Source organism: Helianthus annuus, chromosome 7 (genome assembly GCF_002127325.2).
Source record: "Helianthus annuus cultivar XRQ/B chromosome 7, HanXRQr2.0-SUNRISE, whole genome shotgun sequence".
In the NCBI taxonomy this organism is placed as follows: Eukaryota; Viridiplantae; Streptophyta; class Magnoliopsida; order Asterales; family Asteraceae; genus Helianthus; species Helianthus annuus.
The window spans coordinates 126,135,477-126,158,468 of record NC_035439.2 but is presented as its reverse complement, the minus strand read 5'-3'; the positions used below and the strand labels follow the sequence as shown (position 1 = coordinate 126,158,468).

Below are 22,992 nucleotides of genomic sequence, written 5' to 3'. Positions count from 1 at the left end.
GCAACACTAGTTTAATTAAAAACTGCATCTAGGAGGCATGTTTCATGATATCACTTGCAGGACATGTTTTGTATTGATAGTTTAATAAATGTGAAATGTTTTATTTTGTTACATCAGTTATATGATGTAAATGTTATTAAACCACATATAACATAACAAAAACTATTTTGACTTGATGATTTCTCCCTTGAATGCAAGTGAGAGTGCACTAAGACTGCCCCCATTCTCCACATTCACTCCTGGCATAACAACACTTCTACTCCCTACAAATCCATCTTCCCCAATTCTAATCTTCCCAAACTTCACCTTTCCACCATCACCTTCATATATATGACCAAACAGCAGTGCCTCCCGCCCCACACATCCACCGCCCTCTATCTCCACCATCTCCGGGTTCAACACCGCCCCCATGCTGTCCACATAAACCCCTTGGTTCAAATCAATCTCCGATCCCATCATCTTCATCCACACTGTAAACAAAAACGAACCACTCACCATTTCCATAAAATACTCCCCTACTAATGTCCTGAACGCCTGCCATATCGTGTCCATGAAAACTTCTTTTCCCCATATCAGCACGCTCCCACCATCTTTCTTCTTTCCGACGACGACCCATTTGGCGATAACACATGCTAACCCTGCCCACATACCAGACCACACCCAAAATACTGGCAGCAGCCACTGAACTGGGTACCCGTTCTTTTCTTTTACATAAAACATTAAGTTTAGAGGACCCGCGATTAGTAATCCCATAAGGTAGTAAGGCAAGAATGTCTGCAACAAAGGTTGACCGAATAGCGTCCATGAAGTTTGATACCAAGTTCTTGTGAGAGTCACTTCGGTTGACTTGTTTTCCGTCGCTAATGTGGCTGCCATTGGACATCCCGACAGGTCAACTTTGACGTCTGACTGCTCTATGAAATTCCTCCAGGACTCAGGAAGCGGTTGACCATTTCTCAAATGCTGACATATTTCATATATCAATGAACGGCCGTGATCGATTGAAGCACTTTGCGAAGCTGACGTGGCGCGAATAACATCCACCTCATTGCATCTGAGAAAAGGATTAAACTCCAGTTCCTCAGATTGTTGTTGAGTGTTGTTCTGGTCGATCGTTATCTCTCCCACATCGACGTATGGGAATTCTGTCGCGTCCCATGGTTTTGTGCAATCAAGGGCGACATCTTTGGTGACATCATCATTGGGCACGGGTCGGAACTGTAACTGGAAAATATACCGGACACCACCCGGCTGACTCACACGGGTTTTAAAATCATCAGCAAGGAAAAGCGGTGGCCGTTTGTCATTAACATCTCTTGGAATTGCACCAGTTTCTGGAGGAAGAATTCCAATCGGTTCAACCTTACCCGAATCTTCAGTGATCTTATCATCAAAAGGTCTTAGTTTAAACTTCACATACATTTCACTTCCATCTTCAAACCGAAAAAGCCTGCATATGTTTGAGAAGTAATGCAGGTTAGTGAATGAATCCGTGTTTCGAAGAGATGTCCATACAGCATCACGCACATGCGGGACCCGCTTCACGTGCTGCTCTCTAGCTGGCAACCCACAAACAAGCCATGTGGCAAAATCAGAGATCGTTCTCGCGTAGAATGCATTGCCACTTTTCAAAGTCAGGTCAAGAAGCGGAGTTTCAGGTCCGGTTTCAGTTAGTATTCTCACAGCTGCACCGCGTGCATCGATTCTTGCATCATCATCTGCACTTAAGCTGTTACTGTGTCTGATAATCACAGGGTAATTCTTCCCGGGGTAAAAGATTTTGTGATTCGGGAACCCGGTTATGTTGTCGTAAATCTTGAGAACACCCTTTCCACTAACTCCGATCCGATGAAAGTATCTTGACTTGACTTTAAGAGTAGTGGCAGCAAGATTAGCAGCTAGATTACCGACAATCTTCTTGTATTTCATGTCCATTTCTTCAATGCGGTCGTCTAAATCATGCATGGTGTTCTTTATCATAACAGGAGTTTCAGACCCGATGTAAACACCGCCCCGTTTGAGAACCGAATCAACTGGAGCGACCGAAAGAGCTCCAAGAATCACGCTGTTTTCAACAACTGAACCCGGAAGCAAAATGCTTTGACTCCCAACCACTGCGTTATCATCGACTTTGATATTCCCACTTTTGAACCCGTTTCTCGCATAAAACCCAGCGACTATCCTGCTAAAGTCACCCAAATGAACACCAGCACCAAGTGAAATCAACCTCGGGTCTGAAACCGGATTAATGGCGCGAATCGAACAATGGTTTCCGATTTTAGCACCCAACAGTCGCAAGTACACGCAGAAGGCTTCGGTTCCAGAAAGAAGCTTAGCGAATCTGAGATGGCAAGCAATGTTTATTCTGTGGCGAAGCCACTGTTCAAACGGGCTTTCGTCTTCTTTGTCAAGAAACCGTGTGACGGTGCAGGTTAAAAGGCTGAGGATCAAGCCATGAGCGAGGTAACCGGCGGATAGTGTTGTGGCAAAGGTCAGTGGGTGCACCGAGGTAGTGAAGATCATGGCTGCATACGCAATGATGGTGAAAGGAAGCCAGTGAAAAGCCCCGGCAACACAGAGAAATGAGAAGTGTTTAAGAGATGGTGATTCTTGATATATAGAGACATAAAGGAAGTATGCAATTGCGGCTGAAAGAGAACTAAGAAACCCGACCACATAAATACCCATCAGGTGATAGATCGCTTCGGTTTGAGTATCGTTCGCCACATCCTGTGACGAAACAAAACATGAAACATCAACATCTACATTTTTATTTGACTCGTTAAGAAGTATATAAGTTGCAAATTACCTTTTGAACGTTTTTGCGCCTGCCTGATCTAGAAACAGGCTTTCCGGTTTCCGTTTTCTGTAAAGTTCCAACTTTAGCCTCTTCACCTAAAATGCTTCCTCTTTGGATCACAGCGTAAGGACCGATTTCAGAGCGTTGACCGATCCTAATTGGCATAAAACTCAAAACTCCATTTCTCACTTCATGTCCTTGAATCAATGCTCCTTCGGCAACCACAGCTTGATCTCCTATAGAAACGAGAGCCGGATCCGTAATATTGACTGTATCTAATAGAACTGATGAACCGATTCTTGCACCAAACAACTCAAACCAGTATTTCAAAAAAACCGTCCCCCTCAAATGAACCGCCATGACATTAGAAGCAATATCTTGGGCCTTGTAAAGAGTCCACCACTTCACAAAATCCATTGACCATATGGAGACCTCAGGGGTCAAAGCGTAATTTGGCTGGAGAAACGATGTACCAAAGAACGCCACTGAGATGCAAGTCGCGAATATGCAGAAGATCCAAACAATGGGAGCGATAAGTAAAGAAGTTATATACCCCGTCCATGAATGTCCAGAAGGAATAAACTTCATGAACATGGAAATCGATTGATAAGCCGGAAGAACAAGCATCATGCACATATACACAAGTGCCAATATTTGTAATGTCCAGATACCAAACTGGTGTAGCGTTGAGACCTCGGTCAACAAGTCAACGTTACCTTCGTCTCCGTGGTCTGTAACAACAGAAAACGGTTGAGTTGTTTGGTTCGGTTGAGACTTCATCACAAGATTTTCCGAGAAGCTTGCTAAATCTGAAATGCAAGTGGCTGTAAATACATCAACTGCACCAACAGGAACTCCAAGAAAATCCGAAAGCTTCTGTGCAGCTCTAACGACGCCAATCGAGTCAATCCCGTAAGACGTCAAACCTTCCGTTGTTGAGATCTTGTTGACCGAAATCCCGGTTTGCTCAGAAACTAAACCTTTCAAAAACTCTTCAATCTCTTTGTGACTCGGCCCAGCATCCGGCAACGGGCGATTCGCCACGAAATCAGGCCTGGGTGTATTCCCTTCTCGACATGTTCCGGTTGTGTACGACCTCATCAACCTTTTCTTGGTCACTATCGGTTCCGGGACAAGATTCAAAGTTCCATCAGTAAACTGTTTAAGACATTCAAATCGTTTTAGCTTTCCAGAAGTCGTTTTACTGATGGTTCGCGGCTTGATCAGTTTAACAGAAGCGATAGAGACACCATGTTCTTCTGCAACCCGGGCCTGAATTTGTTGAACCACTTCTTTGTTAACGGGTTTACCGTCTCTAACCTCGGCAATCACAACCAAACCAACTTGATCGGAACCATCCGGAACCGATATCCCCTTCGTTGATAACGTTTCCTCCGGGACACCAATCACAGCGCAGCAACCGGGGCGTAAAAACTCCGAAGCACTTTCAACCGTCTTTTCGATATCAGCTGAGTATATATTTCTTCCACCAACAATAATAAGATCTTTTATTCTTCCAGTGATGAACAAGTTTCCATCTATTATCCTTCCCAAATCACCAGTTCTTGTATATATTTTACCCGAACAGTTTTCGAGTGAATTCTTGAAAGTACTTTGACTCAATTCTTCTTTCTCCCAGTACCCGATCCCCGCACTCGGGCTGCTAATCCATATCTCTCCTTCCTTCCCGGGCTCGTCATGTTCTAAACAAGTTTCTGGATCAACTATCTTAATGTCAACATCTTCGTCACTCGGATGAACATAACCGCAGCATACCCTTCCTTGCCAATCTATCAAAATGGGCTTCTTCTCTCCATATGCACAACAAACATAAACACAATTTTCGGCCAATCCGTAACCAGGAGCCATTACATGTTGAGAAAGGCCGAACGGTGCGGTGAGCTGAATAAACTTCATGAGAGTTTTTTGCCTAACGGGTTCGGCAGCAATCATGAGAAACTTCATAGAAGAAAGATCATAATCCAGCACTTTATCTTTGGCACCCTCTAATCTTCTGACCACAAGTTCGAATGCGAAGTTTGGGCCAGCACTGTGAGTGGCGCGATACTTGCTCATCGTTTGAAGCCATAATAACGGATGCACAATGAATGTCATTGGCGAGAGAAGAATTGCAGAACCGCCGCTCACAAGAGACGTAAAAAGCCCACCGATCAGGCCCATGTCGTGGTACTGAGGAAGCCAACTTACTAAAACCGTTCTCGACGTGCTTTGATATCTCTTTCTCATCAACTTAACATTATGGATTAACCCACCATGTGTTATCATAACCCCTTTAGCATCACCAGTTGATCCAGAAGTAAACTGAAGAAAACAAAGATCGTCCCTCATCGGTTCAGAATCGTCTTTAATGTCGAAGTTAGCGCCTTTAGCATTCTTCACAAGTGAATCGGTATGTATCCATGGAAGGTTAGGCCACTTTGCGGAGCTTTTTCCGCCTTTACTAGACAACGAGATCAAGTTCTTTACGTTCCCCGCCCTTACAGCGCCATGGTAAAGCACAGTCGATAATATCGCCTTTGCATTGCTCGACTTAGCGATATTTTCTAACTTCAAAAGTGCCTGGCCACCTCTTTGAAGGGGGTCAGGAGGAAGAACAGGAACGGGGAGTACTCGGGCTCGTAAACAACCGAAAAAAGCGTCTACAAAATCGAGCCCGGGAACATGGAGCAACAAGACCCGGTCACCAGGTCTGATAACGGGCTTTGAGCCCGTTAACAGCTTATGAGCAATGCAAGAAGCATTGGCATTAAGTTCGGCATATGTCCTCTTGTATGCTTCCTCGCCATCATCATTGATCCAAGTGTAGAGCGTTTTTTCTCGAGTTAGTTCATGAGTTCCCCAGTGCTTTAAATAGCCATCAAGGCTATTTAAGTCGGGGAATGTTACCCCCGGATATTCATCCAACGGTTCTGGGTTCCTGTCCCAACTATCCGATAAAAGCGGAAACAATCTCTGCAAAAGAGAGGATATATATTACCCTGTGAGTTCAACAAAAAATATAAAACTATCCAGATTCTAGACTAAATCACATAGTTTTGTAATACTTAGAGGTGGCAAAATAGGCGGGACAAAAACTTTGAATATAATGTGTCGAATATGATAATATTATGTTATTTCATCAATAAGTTAACTCTTTAAATATAGTGATTTAGGAAGTTGTATGCATTTAAAAAACAATCGATACTACTTTCAACCCATTTGCCCGGTTCCCTTTCAAACTTTTTTTTCTAGAAATTTACATGTTTGACTCACAAGAGATAAAACACATAACCCAGATCAATCCATTCATAAGTAAATGTCGTAAAGGGTCAATACTGAGTACTGACACCTCTACACCTCTAGTAATAGTATTCCGATTAATGATTATATTAATTTACCTTCACGTATGGAAATTTCGGCAAAGGATCATCATTCGCAAAGTGTTTGCGAATTAGATTCATAGAATACGATGAATTTCGCTCTGTAAGCTCAAATGCAACAAGTCCACCTACATAGTAAGTGTTCTGTTGACCTTGAAGTTCATTCTCCATTCTATTATAAAATCCATCCTTCATATCTGCATTTGTATATATATAAACACGCGTTAACTGTTAGTAAAATTTAATGGAGTCCACAAATGAGCATATTAACTTTTTCTTTACCATACCTTGGCTACTAACATGAGGAAAATATTTAAATCGTCGCTGCAATATAACACTCTCAACTTGACCCCCCATGCTGTTAACCACTTCAGTTGCAAGTTCAGTGACCCGTGGTCCCGTAACATCAACAGCGTTACCATAAGACCAAAAAAGATATATATCTGTATCAGCATAAAATTTCTGAACCGCCACCGGATTTCCTATAGTTGAAGGATTCATGAACTCAGCAAAGTAATAAAACCCTATCGGCAAATGATCTAGCCCTTTTATTTTCATGACGGTCGTATAGTAATCTATCGTCTCCACTTTACTAAACAACTCCTTCTCAAGATCACTCAAATCCATCAACCCCTTATTAGTTTCTGTAGTTGCAAGAGAAAATAACATCAATTTAATTAACATGTGACACAAATAATAATTTCAATATAAAAAAATAAATACATCCGTTAAAATTTATATATGTTACCTGGTGAAACATAGGTTGGTGATCTGTACATTTTCCCATTTGTGAAAGGAAAAGCGCCGGAAATGATGACTTTATCAAACTCGACAGTTTCAACTTCCCCGATACTATTCTTGATGTTGACCGACACACTTGAGGAGTTGCGTTTAATGGCTAAAACTTCAGTGTTGCATTGAATATTAACGGGAAGAGATTTACTCAATTTCTGCCAGAATCCCATGTAGCCACCCTTAAAACGTCGTATTTTACCAGCCATCGAAGTTCGTGTGAACTCGTGAATGTAAGCATACGGCATATCTTCAACAAATCCGTAACCAGAAGCAGTGTATCCGTAAACAACTGAATTTGGAACAGATTTTAGTCCTTTAGTTTCCAGGAATTCAGGAACTTGTTCTGAAGCAAACTCGCTAATCGCATGAACTCCATTTCGACCTGAATTCTTTGCCTTATCCTACAACATTATACATCAAGATAGTATTATTTTTAATCTTTAAATTCCAAATGAAATTAAATAACCAAATGTGTTGGAACATAGAAATAGGTGAAGTTATAAACCTGGAGTTCTAAGGTCAATGAAACGACAGCGAGATAATCATCAGCAACTTTTATGTCTTCATATTTCCCGGTTGAACTGTCGATTAGGGCCAGTTTATGAGAGTCCATTTCTTCCAGTTCAGACCCGAGTTCTTTCGCTAAGTGAAAAATAGTGGGAGCACTATTTGCTGCGAGAACTTGACCTCCGAGGTCATAAACTTTCCCTGTAATTATAAAGTTACGTTAACATCACAAAATTACCGCGATATTTAATCACCGAACTTGCAAATGTAAAAGAGGTGCATCTTGCCTTCGATCTCAGCTGATTCACACATGCCGCTGACTGTGTGGTATTTCTCTACAAGGGTCACATTATTATACCCAAGCTTAGCAAGTGCATAAGCGGCTGATAAACCACTAGGCCCACCTCCTAATATGGCGATCCGTGTGTTCACAGGCATACATGGATGCAAATTTGTAAATTGGTCTGCTACTGATTGCTTTAAGTCCATTTTTTCAGAATATTTTAGATCTTATTTTTTTACGCCAGTGCCTGTTAAGGTCAAATGAATAAGTGAGACATAATTTTCATTGTGGTTGAGAAATTTACTCGATAAAATTACACGGTATCCAGTAACTAATACCAGGAGTTACAACTAGAATGATATAAACATCAACTAATATGGAAAGAAGTCAAACCTTTATTATCTTATACACACAGCCTACCAGAAAAAAAGTCCACTTAACTAAAACAAATAACTACATTTTTTTTTTTGCAGAATTAATACATGATAAAATGCAAATTAACACAAGATTCTTTGTCCAATTCTTACAAGAGAGAGTGCTTGCATGCATTCTATTCTTTTGTCTTATGCACAATATCAAAGCTAAAAGAATACAATGACAAAGATACTAAAACTGGAATATATTAAGTATTTTCCTGGCCACCTCACCACCCAAGACAAAGACAAAGACCAAGTTCTTGTTGATGTTTACAATGAAATGCAGTTCGGAATCGTCCGAAAGATAAAAATTTTGTAATAATAATTAACTTTTCAGGTTCATCAACACGACAACACACATGCGTAAATATGAAGGAAAATCATTTTGGTTATAATTTTGCCGAAAAGGAAATAGTTTGTAAATGGAATTATATAAAGATGAGAAGAATGTGGACTAACAAGTTTTCTCAATCAAACTCAAGCCAGTGTAAGTAGATGTTCTTGTAATGCATGAACAACGGCATTTGGTACTTGGAACATTAGAAGAATCTTAAACATGATGGCGTATACTTTATCTCCAAGATTTCCTAGTTAATACAATGAGTTAACTCCTGCAAACTGCAATAGATCTTATGTGAGCATTCTGTTCTACAAACAGGAATTCCATAGTCTGCAAAACCGCTCCCTCATATCGCGCCTTCCTTTCCTCCAACATATTCTAACATTACAAAGTCTGAAGTAGGATCTCCTCATTGAAATGAGTATTTAAAGAGAATTTAAATTCTAAGTACTTATTCATAGGATCAGTCTCTATCTCTCTCTTTCTCTCTGACTACCCTATATGGTTTGAGAAAGTTTATGACAACCCTCTGAGTTTAGAAATGCATACTTTACACCCCTCTAGTTCCAACTAAACTATAACAATTAACAAGGGTAAAGCTTTTTATCAAAATTTACATCAACAATTTACAAGTAAAACCTGTACAGAAGTGAACTTTTAGTTTTATAATTTTCTTGATTATATAAAAAGCTCTAGTTATAACTAGCTCAACCTACTGAATGCATAAAATCCATTACCAACCACTAACTTATATCAAAACCTCTAGTTAGCATGTTATTCATCACTCCTCCATATAACAATCGTTAAATGTTTAAATATCCTTTGTCATCGAACTTCATGGATCCTAACACTGTGATCGACATCGTGCAAACGATAAAACTAGCAAACACATGACTTTAAAGAGTACACAATGTTATAGTTAACTAGTTATAAAACTATCAAGGTACTTAGTTGCAAGTTCTCAAAGCACAAGGACTACACTAGCACATATACAATGAATCCAAATATATGCCATAACTATAGAAATAACTAAATAAACTGCCGCCAAATCACTCACCCTAAAAAATACACTTCTTTTACCAATTCCAATACACAATGCACAAATCATCATCAATACGGCTTGTAAAAAACACGAACCGGCGCATGTTCATGTTCGTTCATTAAGAAAATTAACATTAACATGTTTGTGTTCATTCGTTAACATTCCAAACGAAAAATTCATGAACTTATATGAACACCTATGAACAAACACAAACGAAGATAAATGAAGCAATATAAACTTTTGTATTAAAAAATATAAAACAAACAAATATATATAAATAAATGTGTGTTGAACGCATTAATATTTAAACGAATGGACATAAATAAACTAACATAATATAATAAATTAATAATTTCATTCTTTAATTAAAAGAACAAAAACCGAGATTCATAAACGTAAATGAACAAACAAAACATGTGTTCGTATTCATTCTTTTTATGGCGAGCAGTACACAAACAGTTAAGTAAACATTTAGTTCATTTACATGCCCTGTATCAATACATTTGGTCAAGAAAACAGAATTTACTAACAAAATATAATATAAACAATAGAATATTGCAACTAACTGCATTCATTTAAAGTATTTAACAAACCTTGAAGTTTGAAATCGTAATCCGAAAATGATCGCCGTAACAGCAATAACAAAAATCTAAGACAACTGCCAAATGTCACAACGAGTAGTGAGAGAATCCACCAACCACCACAACATGTAACAACTGACGAAATCATGCTGAAATTTAAATAGCAACGTTGATGCATAAAATTCCAAATATTTAACGACAAATGATCGGTAAATTCTAAACCGCGGTTAGTCCAACAAGAGCAGGTAACACGGTTAATGGTGTTAGAATAACAAGATATTCCACAATTGTGCTGAGGTGCCATTTGTGATCTCCGTCGAAGATGTAATATTCAATTATGGTTTGAAAGAGAAAGTAAGAGATGACTTTTTCTGAAGTTGTGAAATGGACCGTTTTGGGATCTTTAGTTTGTATGGAGTTGGGAAAACCGCCATTGCACCGCCCTAATGCCACCAAGGTCTGACACGCTTTCTTTTTTACTTTTAGTTATCAATGGTGTCACTTTAATGGGTTGACGGGTTGAGGGGTTGTAGTGTTAAACCCGAACTTCACTCATATTATTATTTGGATCAAATATTTCAACCCTAACTCGCACACATACAAATGCGGGTCAACCCGACCCGTTTAACCCGTATTTTAAAATGAGTCATACAAGTTGACGATTATAAGCGAATTGTTGAGTTTTAAGCGGTTTCTCGATAACATGTTTAACGTTGAGTATGAGTGTGACAAATAAAAAATATAATGTGTTAAAACTAATATTATTATGACTAACCATGTAAAATAGAAACGGAAAAAATAAAAACAAAAGTATAAAAGTTTTTTTTAATAGTTAAATGGGTTAGCGGGTCAACCCGTTTTTATATGGGTCAACCAAACCCGACCTGTTTTTAATACGACTCAACCTGAACCCAACCTGTTTTTTAAACGGGTCGTGTTAGTCGACACAAAGCTGTTTTTTTTCGTGTCGGGTTGGAGTCGTGTTAAGAATTGTCGACCTTAGCCTTACAACCCATGTGCGTAGAGGACCATACCCAAACTTAATCAACACAACACTCAGCTGCTCCCAGAGCTCCTGCGCGGACCTTATTCGGCACACACGGTAATGGCAGCCAGTGCAAGTACAGATAGTACAAATGACAAAAGCCTTCAACCAATCAGCGTGCTCCAGGCTCTGCCCGAACAAGTCCCACGATGATCAATCGTGTCAGAGAAAATAGTACAAAAGGACAATGATGTGTAGCCAATCAGGGTGCGTCATTTACTGCTCCACTATCTCCATCTACAACTGATGACACACTCAACAACAAGTACACTCGGCAGGCCACGTGGTACCAATCACCGTACGCCAACGTCCCTTTATCTCTGCAATCACTATTTGTCGTGTCAAAAGAGACCAACTGAATATTCCACTGATCAAGGAGGGATCGAAGATTAACTATCTTGTCGAGACCATACTCTATCCATAAGCCTAAACCCTATGGTTTAGACTTAGTGTTTCTTCATCAACGCTATCCGCTTTTTACTATTACTTGTCATTTATTTTCTTTTTCGTTCTAATCAAATAGTTGATCCGAACGAACTACTTCCACCTTACGATTCGGTAACCAAATATGCGGTTATAGGGGCCACCTTGCACGGTCCCGAAGCCCATGATAGCAGTTACAAACGAGTGGAACACAACACTAGCACTCTCCACCACCTCAACAACACTGCACCCGCGAATCCAGACCCATCCATCCAATACGCAGACCCAATTGCGCAGCTCTTTTCATTGTTAACAGAAGGTGAAACACCTGCCTCTTGACTCATGAAACAGCAAGCAGCGATAACCGCTCTGTATGCGCAGATGGTCGCTCAAACTCCACAAGGACCAACCGCGCACGCCTTAAGTTCCAGCTTTCCACCTCCTTACAGCACACCATCACATGTGTCGGTCGGACACAGGAGTGGGGGTCGACTTCATCTCGGTGATAGGGATACTTGTCATACCATCAATGCTTCATGCAATGCACGTGCAAGGACACCAGTCCACATGCTCCTGCAACCGCGAACTATTCTCGATGAACAATGGGACACGTGCACAAAAGAGGTCGATGATTCGTACTACCCTATGTATGATCAAACTTACGATACCACTGACAACACGAGCGTGTACCCCACCACCAAAGTTCATGGTAACCATGCCACCCACAAACCACGTCCCACGCAGTTTATAACCCATACGTTGAACACAATTACAGCTTAGTGTATAGGCCGACAGCAGCTGTAGAACAATCAAAATTTATAGCAGACATCGCGCTAGCACCATTAGCGAAGGCAAAACTCCCACCAAACGTTGGAAATTTCACAGGCTTGTCAGACCTAGATGACCATATTTGACTATTCACCGGCGCAGGAGTGGTCAGCTGCTGGACATACCCCATGTGGTGTGATCTCTTCGTTCAAATCCTCACTGGCGCGACCTGCGCATGGTTTGAAAGTCTACCTGTTGGCAAGATAGAATCCTTCACAAACTTAAAGGCAAAATTTCTACAACATTTCAGCCAACAACGACACCACGCCAAAGACACCATTAACGTCATGAACATATCATATGGCGTATAGATAATGAAGATATTGAAGACTTTATCACATGCTTCAACAAAGAATGCCTTGAGATAGGCGGCGTTAACGAGAATTTAATGTGCGCGCATTTCACGAAGGTTGTGCGCTGTGACGACCTCATCAGAACCATATCTGTCAGGGAAGGCATGCCCAAAGATTGGGACAAAATTATGTCTACTGCAAAGGTATTCACACAGATTGAACGGAACCTCACTATAGGAAGAAGTCATCAGTATAACAACAATCATCAAGAGCAAGGTCAGTGGGGCAAGAAAGGCAGGAACTCCGTCTGGAAGCGTATTCAATCCATAAACCATGATGAAGAAAGGCCTAGCTCAACAGATGATGTCTGTGAAAGTATCAACCGCATCAGTTACAAAAACACTGTCAAACAAGATAACAGAGAAAAGAACTAGACTTCTTTCATGAAAACCCCAATGGAGATTCTGAGCACGGAGAATCACCGGTTTAAGCATGCACAACCCATGCGCAACAAAAAAGGCCAAGACCCTAACTGTACAACGAATATCACTAGGATACGGGTTACATCAACTGTATCCGTTTGCGAGCGGATATCGGGAAAGCTTTTGAAGAGCATGAATTTAACACATTTGCTGCAAAATGTTTGAAAAGAAACACGATAGATAGAGCACAAGGACGAAGGTCCAAGCAACAAGAAAATCGGCCAGTTAGACATGCACATGGTTCAAGGCGGACTGAGGAAAAACATGAAAAATAGAAACAAACAGCAACACCAGCAAAGTGAAAGCCCCAGTGGTGCATGGTGGACCACGTGATAAACTACCTGTCGTCATCACCGGCGTAATAGGCCACTACTGAACCGACTACGTCTTCGTCGATGGTGGAAGCGCAACTGAAATGATATACGAACTGTGTTTCAATCAGTTCGACCTTGAGGACAAGGCGTGCCTCGAGCCAATGGACTACCCGCTCACAGGCTTCTGCAACGAACCAGTCCTGCCCTTGGGCCAGATTTCCTTTCCCATTATGCTCACTGACGGGAAGCAATCGAGAACAGAAGACGTTAATTTCATGGTCTTACCCGTGAATTCCCGTCACGACAATTCTGTTATGAAGGGAATCTTAGGGAGACTTCAACATGGTGACGTCCACACCCCATTCTACAATCGGTATCCCAACCGAAGTTGGGGTGGCGATCATTTACGCCAAAAAGGAGGTCATGGTCGCGGAAGAATCACGTCTAGCAAAGGTGACAAAGTCTGCGCCTCAAACAAATCCGGGAGTGTGGATCCTTAACCACAAGTGCCCGAAGTAAACAACCACTCTTGGTTACGCCATATCTGAAAATATTCGCGCACACCTAAAGCAACTATTGTTCAGGAATATGGACATTTTCGCATGGACACATGAAGATATGGTGGGTGTCCTGCGTGACATTACAAAGCACCCTTTGAAAAATTTCCTTTCGATTAAACTAGTGGTGCAAGCCAAAAGAAGTCTCAGCGCAGAAAAACAATGAATGAGCAAATCAACGTTCTCCTCAAAGCAGCTATAATCCGAGAAGTTAGATACCACACATGGGTCGCCAACCCAGTTATGGTACCTAAATCAAACAGCAGTTAGCGCTTGTGCATCGACTATAAGGTTCTGAATAAAGCGTGCCATGGAGATTGCTATTCTTTCCCCGAGATTGACATGAAGGTACATTCTCTTGCGCCTTTCAGATAGGCACATACAAACTACGAAAACTAGACGGCACAATCATTCGCACACGTGGAATGCTTAGCAGTTACGAAAATGTTACATGTAAGACACAAGCTATGGTAATCAAGGCCTCGTCCCAAACTTATTTCATTAATACAAGAAGTGTCTTTTACATATTTTGTCACACCCGCAAAATCCACCATGCGGAGTATCACCGCTTGGAGGCGTGACACGACCAGGATCGAGCCACCAATCATTTTGAACAACGAAATTAAGTAAATAAAACCAACCACAATACAATTGGTGACCAAAAGCTAGTTAACCAAGTTCAAATTAAACAGCGGAAGCATTAAAGGTACAACCCAAAACATCAGTTCAAAGTTCATAAGTTTAAAGTCCAAGACGTAGGTTTAATAAGTTCATAAGGATTAAATGTTTAACACGGAACATAACAATCCATATTCCACAACAACCGCCTCCTCGTGCAAGCTCCATAAGCATTTAACGACCTGTAAGGCATGTAACAATGAGTCAACAACAAAGTTGAGTGAGTTCACGTTTGGTTGTTTAGTTTTAAGTTGTTTTCGAAAACATGGTTTGTCTTTCGTTGGCTTATTGTTACCAAGTTCATGCTTAAACATGGAGGTGATTCTTTTATGGAAATCACTAATCACCTCCTAACTTGTTAACTTAAGCTTTTAATCTTACTTTAACAAGTTTTAACCATGATGTTTAACATCATATCTCTAGTAATCATCAAACAAGCAACAAGAAATCATCAATAATACAAGACAACATCATTCATATCATCACTTCTTCATTTTAACAATATTTCATCATTAAGTTAGCTTTTAGTTCAAGACTTTTGCATATGATCTTCTAGTGTTCTTAAGTTTTCATCATAACCTAACTATTAACCATCAAAAATATGAAGCAAATGAAGATCAAAGGAGCTTACCACTAGCTTTTAAGCTAGGGAAGAAACACTAGAGAAAACGGGTGGATAAAAGAAATCTAGAGAGGTCCTTGAACTTCCGAACACATCGAGCTTCGTTGTATGCACTTTAACACCTATGTATGTTTGTGGAATGAATGGAAAATGAGTTGAAGGTAGTGGTATGGTGATGGTGGTTGGCGGCCGAAACAAAGGAAGAGAGGAGGAGAGTGTTTGAGTGAAATGGGTGTTGAGAAGTGAGAGGATGATGAACCTAAGGTTACTACTTATAACTCCTCAACATGTTAATACCTTATGTGTAATATGTTCCCATGCTAGCAACAAGATCACAATTTAATATTGAAACAAATCCATGGGTGGGCCACCCATGGTGACCGTCGCCAGGGGGGGTATAGGGTTGGGTTTCAACTATTAGTTAGTGATTTGGTTGGAATTCAAAAGTTTAGTTAGTGTCTTATGGTGTGTTGTGTAGTATATAGTGTGTTAGGGTGTTCGGGGGCCCTAACTAGCTTAGAAAAATAGAAACAATGCTTCTAGCATTATTTTGGTATTCTGGGTAATGTTCGGTTGTTCGGTTGGGTATCGTTCCGTTAAAGTGCTTAATTATTCCGTAAAGTGTCTTTTATATAACTTTTTGTGTCACAATTAATTCCCGGCACCTAGGAAAGCATACAGGACTATTTAGTAACTTCTTTGCACAAGACTAGTATGTTAACAAGCACATGCAGGTATGACGCAGTAACCAGAAAGCAGTTAAGTAATTCCACACAGTCATCAAGCACTTTAATTAACATAAATAAATTGTACGGTTACATGAAATTTTTGAGGGTTGTCACATTCTCCCTCTGTTAAGAGAATTTCGTCCCGAAATTTAGCACGTGGTTACTGAGGAAGCTAGTTAAGTTGCGTGGTTTTCCTGATTTTCCTTGGGTGTCCCATCATCCCCCCGTTGGTTTGGAATTTCGTCCTGAAATTCTGCAGTAGCTTCAGTCTCAGTAGTGGTTGCACTTTTCTTAAACAGCTGGGGGTACTTGAGTTTCATTTGGTCTTCTCGTTCCCAGGTATACTCTGGGCCACGACGGAAATCCCAACGAACTCGGACGAGAGGTATTCTGGTACGCTTGAGAATCTTAACATCTCGATCCGTAATCTCTACTGGTTCTTCGAAGAATCGCAGCTGGTCGTCGATAGTGAGCTCCTTTAAGGGAACTATGAGGGTCTCATCTGACAGACACTTCTTCATATTCGACACATGGAAAACATTGTGAACTCCGCTGAGTTCGGCTGGTAGATTCAGCTTGTAAGCGACTTTGCCAATTTTCTCAATGATTTCAAAGGGCCCAACATATCGCGGGTTGAGTTTGCCTCACTTGCCAAAACGAACTACACCTTTCCAAGGTGAGACTTTGAGTAGCACCCGGTCCCCAACCTGGAACTCGAGTAGCTTTCTTCGCTTATCAGCATAGCTTTTCTGACGGTCACGAGCTGCCGCCATTCGTTGTCGTATCTGAGCAATCTTCTCGGTTGTATCTACTACAAGTTCTGGGCCAGTGATTTGACTGTCGCCAACCTCTGCCCAACAAAGAGGTGATCGGCACTTCCGTCCGTACAATGCCTCGAACGGAGCGGCCTGGATGCTGGTGTGGTAACTGTTGTTATACGAAAACTCCACTAACGGGAGGTGTTTTTCCCAGCCGTTACCAAAATCGATTACACATGCCCTAAGCATGTCTTCAAGGGTTTGGATGGTGCGTTCAGATTGCCCATTCGTCTGTGGATGATATGCCGTGCTCATGTCTAATCGAGAGCCAAAGGATTTGTGCATGGCTTGCCACAATTCAGATGTAAAACGTGGGTCTCGATCAGAGATGATGGAGGTTGGCACTCCATGCCTTGATACTACTTCCTTTAGGTAAATGTCTGCTAGAGTAGAAAACTTATCCGTTTCCTTGATAGCCAGGAAATGTGCAGACTTTGTCAGTCGATCCACGATCACCCAAATGGTATCATTTCCGCGTTGAGATCTAGGCAGGCCAGTAACGAAATTGTAACACCTCGAAAAATTTCGTCCAATAATGTCTTGACACGTGTCATAAGGTTCCGGTATGTGAAAGTATACTTTAGAGGGACTAAAAGTGACAAACTGTGAAAACTATGGAACGTAAGGGTCCAAAGTGTCAACAATGGATAAATAGACTCTATGATAACCCAACATAATGTTTATAACCTTAAACGGATGGTTCATGGATCATACGAAGCGGAAAATGCCTAAAAGTGAGGAATTACAAACTATAGGGGCCAAAAGTGTCAACATGTTGAATTTATACCTCTGAGTGAACTTTTGGCAGACTCGAAGCTTTGAGATCCGAAAATATACTCACTAGAATATGTGGTTAAAATTTCGTGAAGTTTCGTCAACGTATGAGAAAGTTATGGCCAAAACCGTACTTGAGGGGTTAAAAGCGTCAACGTCGAATTTCATGGCTTTTCGGTTGAGCGCAAAGTTATCCGAGGACATTACCATGTTGGTAAATGTCCTAAGGTTCTTAGAAACCAAGTTTGGGGGTTTACGAGTCAAAATAAGTAGCCGAAACATCGCGTGCAAGTTCAGGGACCAAATCTGCCATGTTTGAAACTTGTTTGGCTGATCAGAGGGTCAGGCGACCCGCCTGGACATGCCCAGGTGGGCCGCGTGGGGCTACCAGTAACAGATTTCGCGAAATTGGGTTATTTGGGTCCGAATTTGAGTGCTAACCAGCTGTTTTTCACCTCCAATTGCTCCAATAAAATTGCTTGCATGGCTAGGACAACAGTAACCTCTGAATCCAGCTTTAAATCAGATCAAAAGACCAATTCTTGAGCATTTTCATAGTAACCAAGAAGCTCTCAACTTTCAAGAACTTCACAAGCAACTTCTGGAGCAAATCTGAACATCAAGGCCGAATCCTAGAGTTAGCTAAGCATCAATAGGACCTTTGTAAGCTTCTAATTCAGTCCTTAATTCGTTCTTGCATCGATTATTTGTAAAAGTCAAACTGATTGTTCTTATACTTTGACTTTCTGATTAAACGAGTTTCACTCAGTCATTTCTCAAATTGAAACCAGATATATGTTGGTAATTATGTGGGAAACAAACCCTCAAAAGGGTATTCTCTGATTCCACTTTATGCATGTTAATTGTCGAGTCAAACTTGTTTCTAAAAAGTCAACAGAAATGGTTTTTGTGAAAAATAGCTTAAATGGTAATGTAGATGACATGCAATCTGTTTGATCATCATAGATAGCTTTATAATGAATATAAGAATGTGTTTTACCATGATCAACTCGACAATCTTTAGTATAGATACGAATCGGAACCGAAAGTCTTGTAAAACGACTAATTCGTAGACTATCGATTCGGATTCGTACATGCATGTTTGAGATCTGTATTGGAGAGTATTTTTGACCATTTTTATTTTGGTAAAACTCTCTGGAATTTTTGTTGTTTGAGTCTATACTTAGCCGATTCATTTGCATGTTTCCGATTATGCTTAAAAGTTGACTATTTTGCCCTTTTTGATATAAAACGTGATTTTTGGAAAAGTGAAAGAGTAGAAATCTTTATTTCTAATATATAAACTTGCACCGAAAATTTCGGATCAGTTGGTGGTCCAGATTTTGAGTGATGGCCATTAGCGTAAAACTATATTCTTAAGTTACATAAACGGCCCTTTTCGCGTATAACCCATTTCTGGCCACGTTTTGATACAAAACTTTTTACCCACTGATGTTATATAATATTTTGGGATTTTTGATGATTTTTAATTTATTTTTGGCTGAACGGATCTTAGATCGCTTAGTTATTTCGGTTTATGTCGGTTTTGACCGTTTAAGCCATAAAATGAGTTTTATGCATTCTTTTGACCCGAAACCTTTTCCTACTGATTTTATATGTTAAATAAATTATTTTAAGTATTCTGGAAATATAAAAATCCCAGATTTATTTTGAAAACCCGGAAACGGCGTTAAATCGCATTTTAAGCATTTTTAGCGCATAGTAAGCGTTATACTCATTTTAAACATATAAGACTTATACCTACTGATGTAATTAGCATATTTTCATATAATAACAGTAAGTATAAGTATATGAACTCAGATTTCCAGTTTTGACATTTTTAGCCCTTGTGAATTTACTAAAATACCCCTACGGTGCATAGTTTAATTTTAAATGTTAAGTTTGGTGTATGGGTCATACCCTACTGTTATAACATGTTAAATGAAGTGTATTTACTGTATAAACCAGACCCGAAACTCAGATTTCTAATATGACTCTTTTATAATCTTTTAAATGACCAAAATGCCCTTCTAAGGCATAAATTGAGTTTAAAATTATTCCGGGCAATATAGAACATAACTTACTGATATTATATCATATTTAAAGCATATTATCTCAGGGAACTTGCATTTGATACTTTTGGCTACCCGTAACGCCCTTTTTGCGTTCGGTTCGATTTACGTAACTAGTTTGCGTAAATTGACCGAAACGGGTCAAACGTTATCATTTTTATCTCAAAATCCAGAATGTATTTAGTATACCCATATTATACAAGTATTCAAACTTGTCGGGTCTAAATCACATTCTATCCGGTCTTTCGCTTAATCGTGCGCTTGTACCGTATCGTCCTTAAAACTAACCGGTCAAAGCTAAGGCTTAAATAAAAGACCCGTTAGAAATCTAATAGGTTAATTATAAACCTTTGTTCCAGATTAGGAGGCCCAGTAAAAGCTACCAACACTTATCATTTGTGACTTGTACTTGCTCAGGTAAATACATTTTGACTTATTTTCCCTATACGGGCTTGGGGTACGGTATTTAAAATACCGCTTGATCGGGCGCACAAGTCCTGCACCTTATGGGTGTACAGTCTTGAATAGCTTGTGCGACTCGTTTAAACAGTCTTGTCTTACTTTAGGCTTTGGGGGGTTATTGACCGTGTCCCGGATATCCTTGGCATTATCTTACGAGATGGCCACGACCAGAGCACGGGGTGTAGGCGTACACTCGGCGTGTATAACTCTTTAATGTGGTGTGTCATTTAATCTTTAGCCCGGACAGTAGATCCCGGGCCACCAAAGATACGAGTGCATGTAATTCGTTCACAAGTTTATATTGCATAAATATCCCAAGTTAATAAAAATATTTATGCCTTGTGCATTTAAATCAATTTTCAATCATTTTCAAAATGAGTCAGTCGATTTGTATTTACCAGTGTAAACTGACGTATTTTTCCCAAAAGGTTAAGTGCAGGTACTATACGAAATAGGCTGGCTGTTTCCTAAGAGCGTCCACTATAGTCTCGCAAGCTCGGACGACAAATAACTGTTGAACAATTTTATCTTATTTTTATTTGATCCGCCTGTGGATCCGTTTCAACTACTGTGATAGTTATTATTGCAATTTATTTAAAAGTTGAAATGTATCTATTCTGCTTCCGCTGTGCATTATTATATTGTGTTGATTGTCTATGACGATGCCAACTACGTCACTGTACCCCACACCGGGCCCACCGGTGACACGTGGAAATCTGGGTGTGACAGAAATCCATGGAAATTTGCTCCCATTTCCATTTCGGGATCTCTGGTTGTTGGAGTGGGCCTGATGGTTTCTAGTATTCGACCTTGACCCTAGCACAAGTCAAACATTTACTAACGTAGGTTGCTATGCTGGCTTTCATACCAGGCCACCAGTATGTAGTCTTTAGATCGTGGTACATCTTATCCTAACCAGGATGTACTGAAGAACGAGACTTATGTGCCTCATCCATCACAAGCTCGCGTAAGTCTCCATACAGTGGAACCCAGATGCACCCGTTAACATAGTAGGCGCTGTTTTCCTTTTGTTCTAGCCGTTGCCTCGATCCTCGTAGGGACTCAGCCCTAATGTTTTCTGCTTTCAATGCTTCAACCTGAGCATCGCGAATCTGAGCGGGAAGGTTAGATTGGATGGTAAGCTGTAACGCACGTACACGCTTAGGTATAGTATCCTTTCGACTAAGGGCGTCGTCCACAACATTGGCCTTGCCCGGATGGTATTTGATAGCGCATTCATAATCATTCAAGAGCTCGACCCACCGGCGTTGTCGCGTGTTTAACTCCTTTTGCTTGAAGATATGCTCGAGTCTCCTGTGATCGGTGTATATGGTGCACTTGGTACCGTACAGGTAATGTCTCTATATCTTAAGTGCGAAGACAACTGCTCCCAATTCTAAGTCGTGCATAGTGTAGTTTCTTTCGTGAACTTTAAGTTGGCGCGATGCGTAGGCAATGACCTTGTCACGTTGCATTAACACGCAACCAAGTCCTTGGATGGAAGCGTCGCAATAAACAATAAAATCATATGTGCCTTCAGGCAATGAGAAGATAGGCGCACTACAAAGTCTATCCTTTAAGTGCTGAAATGCGGACTCCTGTGCATCACCCCAACGATAGATGACACCCTTCTGAGTTAGTGAAGTGAGAGGTTGCGCAATCTTAGAGAAATCCTTGATGAATCTTCTGTAGTAGCCTGCCAAACCCAAGAATTGGCGAATTTCTGTTGGTGTACAGGGTGCAGGCCAGTTCTTGATCGATTCAACCTTAGATGGATCCACATGAATTCCATCCTTGTTTACCACATGGCCTAGGAAGTGGACTTCGCGAAGCCAAAATTCACATTTCGAAAACTTGGCATACGACTGCTCTTTTCGAAGAAGTTCCAGAATAAGCCTCAGATGTTGCTCGTGTTCCTCCTGATTCTTAAAATAGATCAGGATGTCGTCGATGAAGACTATGACAAATTTCTCCAGGTAAGGTTTGCACACTCGGTTCATGAGGTCCATGAAGACCGCAGGTGCATTCGTCAATCCGAAGGGTATAACCAGAAACTCGTAATGCCCATACCGAGTCCCGAATGCTGTTTTAGGGGCATCCTCTTCTCAGACTCTCAGTTGATGGTAGCCTGACCTTAGGTTAATCTTGGAATAGAAGCTCGACCCTTGCAACTGGTCGAATAAGTCATCAATGTGTGGGAGAGGATAACGATTCTTCACGATCACCTTGTTGAGTTCGCGGTAATCAATACACATTCTAAAGGTACCGTCTTTCTTTTTCACGAATAACACTGGAGCTCCCCAAGACGAAGAGCTAGGACGTATGAAACCCTTTTCCAAGAGTTCTTGTAGTTGCGTGGACAGTTCTTCAAGTTCTGATGGGGCTAGACGATAAGGTGCTCGAGCTATAGGCGCTGCTCCAGGGGCTAGCTCGATTTGGAATTCAACTTGACGATGAGGCGGAAGACCAGGTAATTCCTCAGGAAATACCTCAAGAATATCACGTACAACAGGTATGTCTTCTATCTTCCTTTCTTCCGAGGAGGCATCAGAAACGAGGGCTAGAATAGTGATGTGGCCCTTTTGCAAACACTTCTGGGCCTTAAGGAAAGAGATGATTCCCACAACAGCACCACTCTTGTCGCCACGAATTTCTAGGGTTTTTTTTACCAGAACGAGGGATACGGACGATTTTCTCCTTGAAATTAATCTCCTCTTGGTGTTGAGATAGCCAATCGATTCCAAGAACGACG

General features: G+C 40.8%; 1 protein-coding gene across 2 annotated transcripts; it reads right to left on the bottom strand.

The window, feature by feature from the left end:
• Window positions 1-10: 10 nt before the first annotated feature.
• Window positions 11-10,258, bottom strand: LOC110866875. 2 transcript variants are annotated; one of them, XM_035975241.1, is made up of 9 exons: window positions 10,157-10,226; window positions 8,641-8,799; window positions 7,770-8,012; window positions 7,481-7,683; window positions 6,929-7,376; window positions 6,468-6,824; window positions 6,199-6,377; window positions 2,810-5,773; window positions 11-2,730 (listed from the first exon to the last, which is right to left on the bottom strand). In XM_035975241.1, exons 3-9 carry the CDS (start codon window positions 7,969-7,971, stop codon window positions 163-165), a joined length of 6,921 nt encoding a protein of 2,306 aa, XP_035831134.1. In that variant the 5' UTR covers window positions 7,972-8,012; window positions 8,641-8,799; window positions 10,157-10,226; the 3' UTR covers window positions 11-162. The 2 variants fall into 2 exon arrangements, with proteins under 2 accessions (XP_035831134.1, XP_021971713.2); XM_022116021.2 differs by lacking the exon at window positions 8,641-8,799 and having other exon boundaries at window positions 10,157-10,258.
• Between the last annotated feature and the right edge of the window lie 12,734 nt (window positions 10,259-22,992).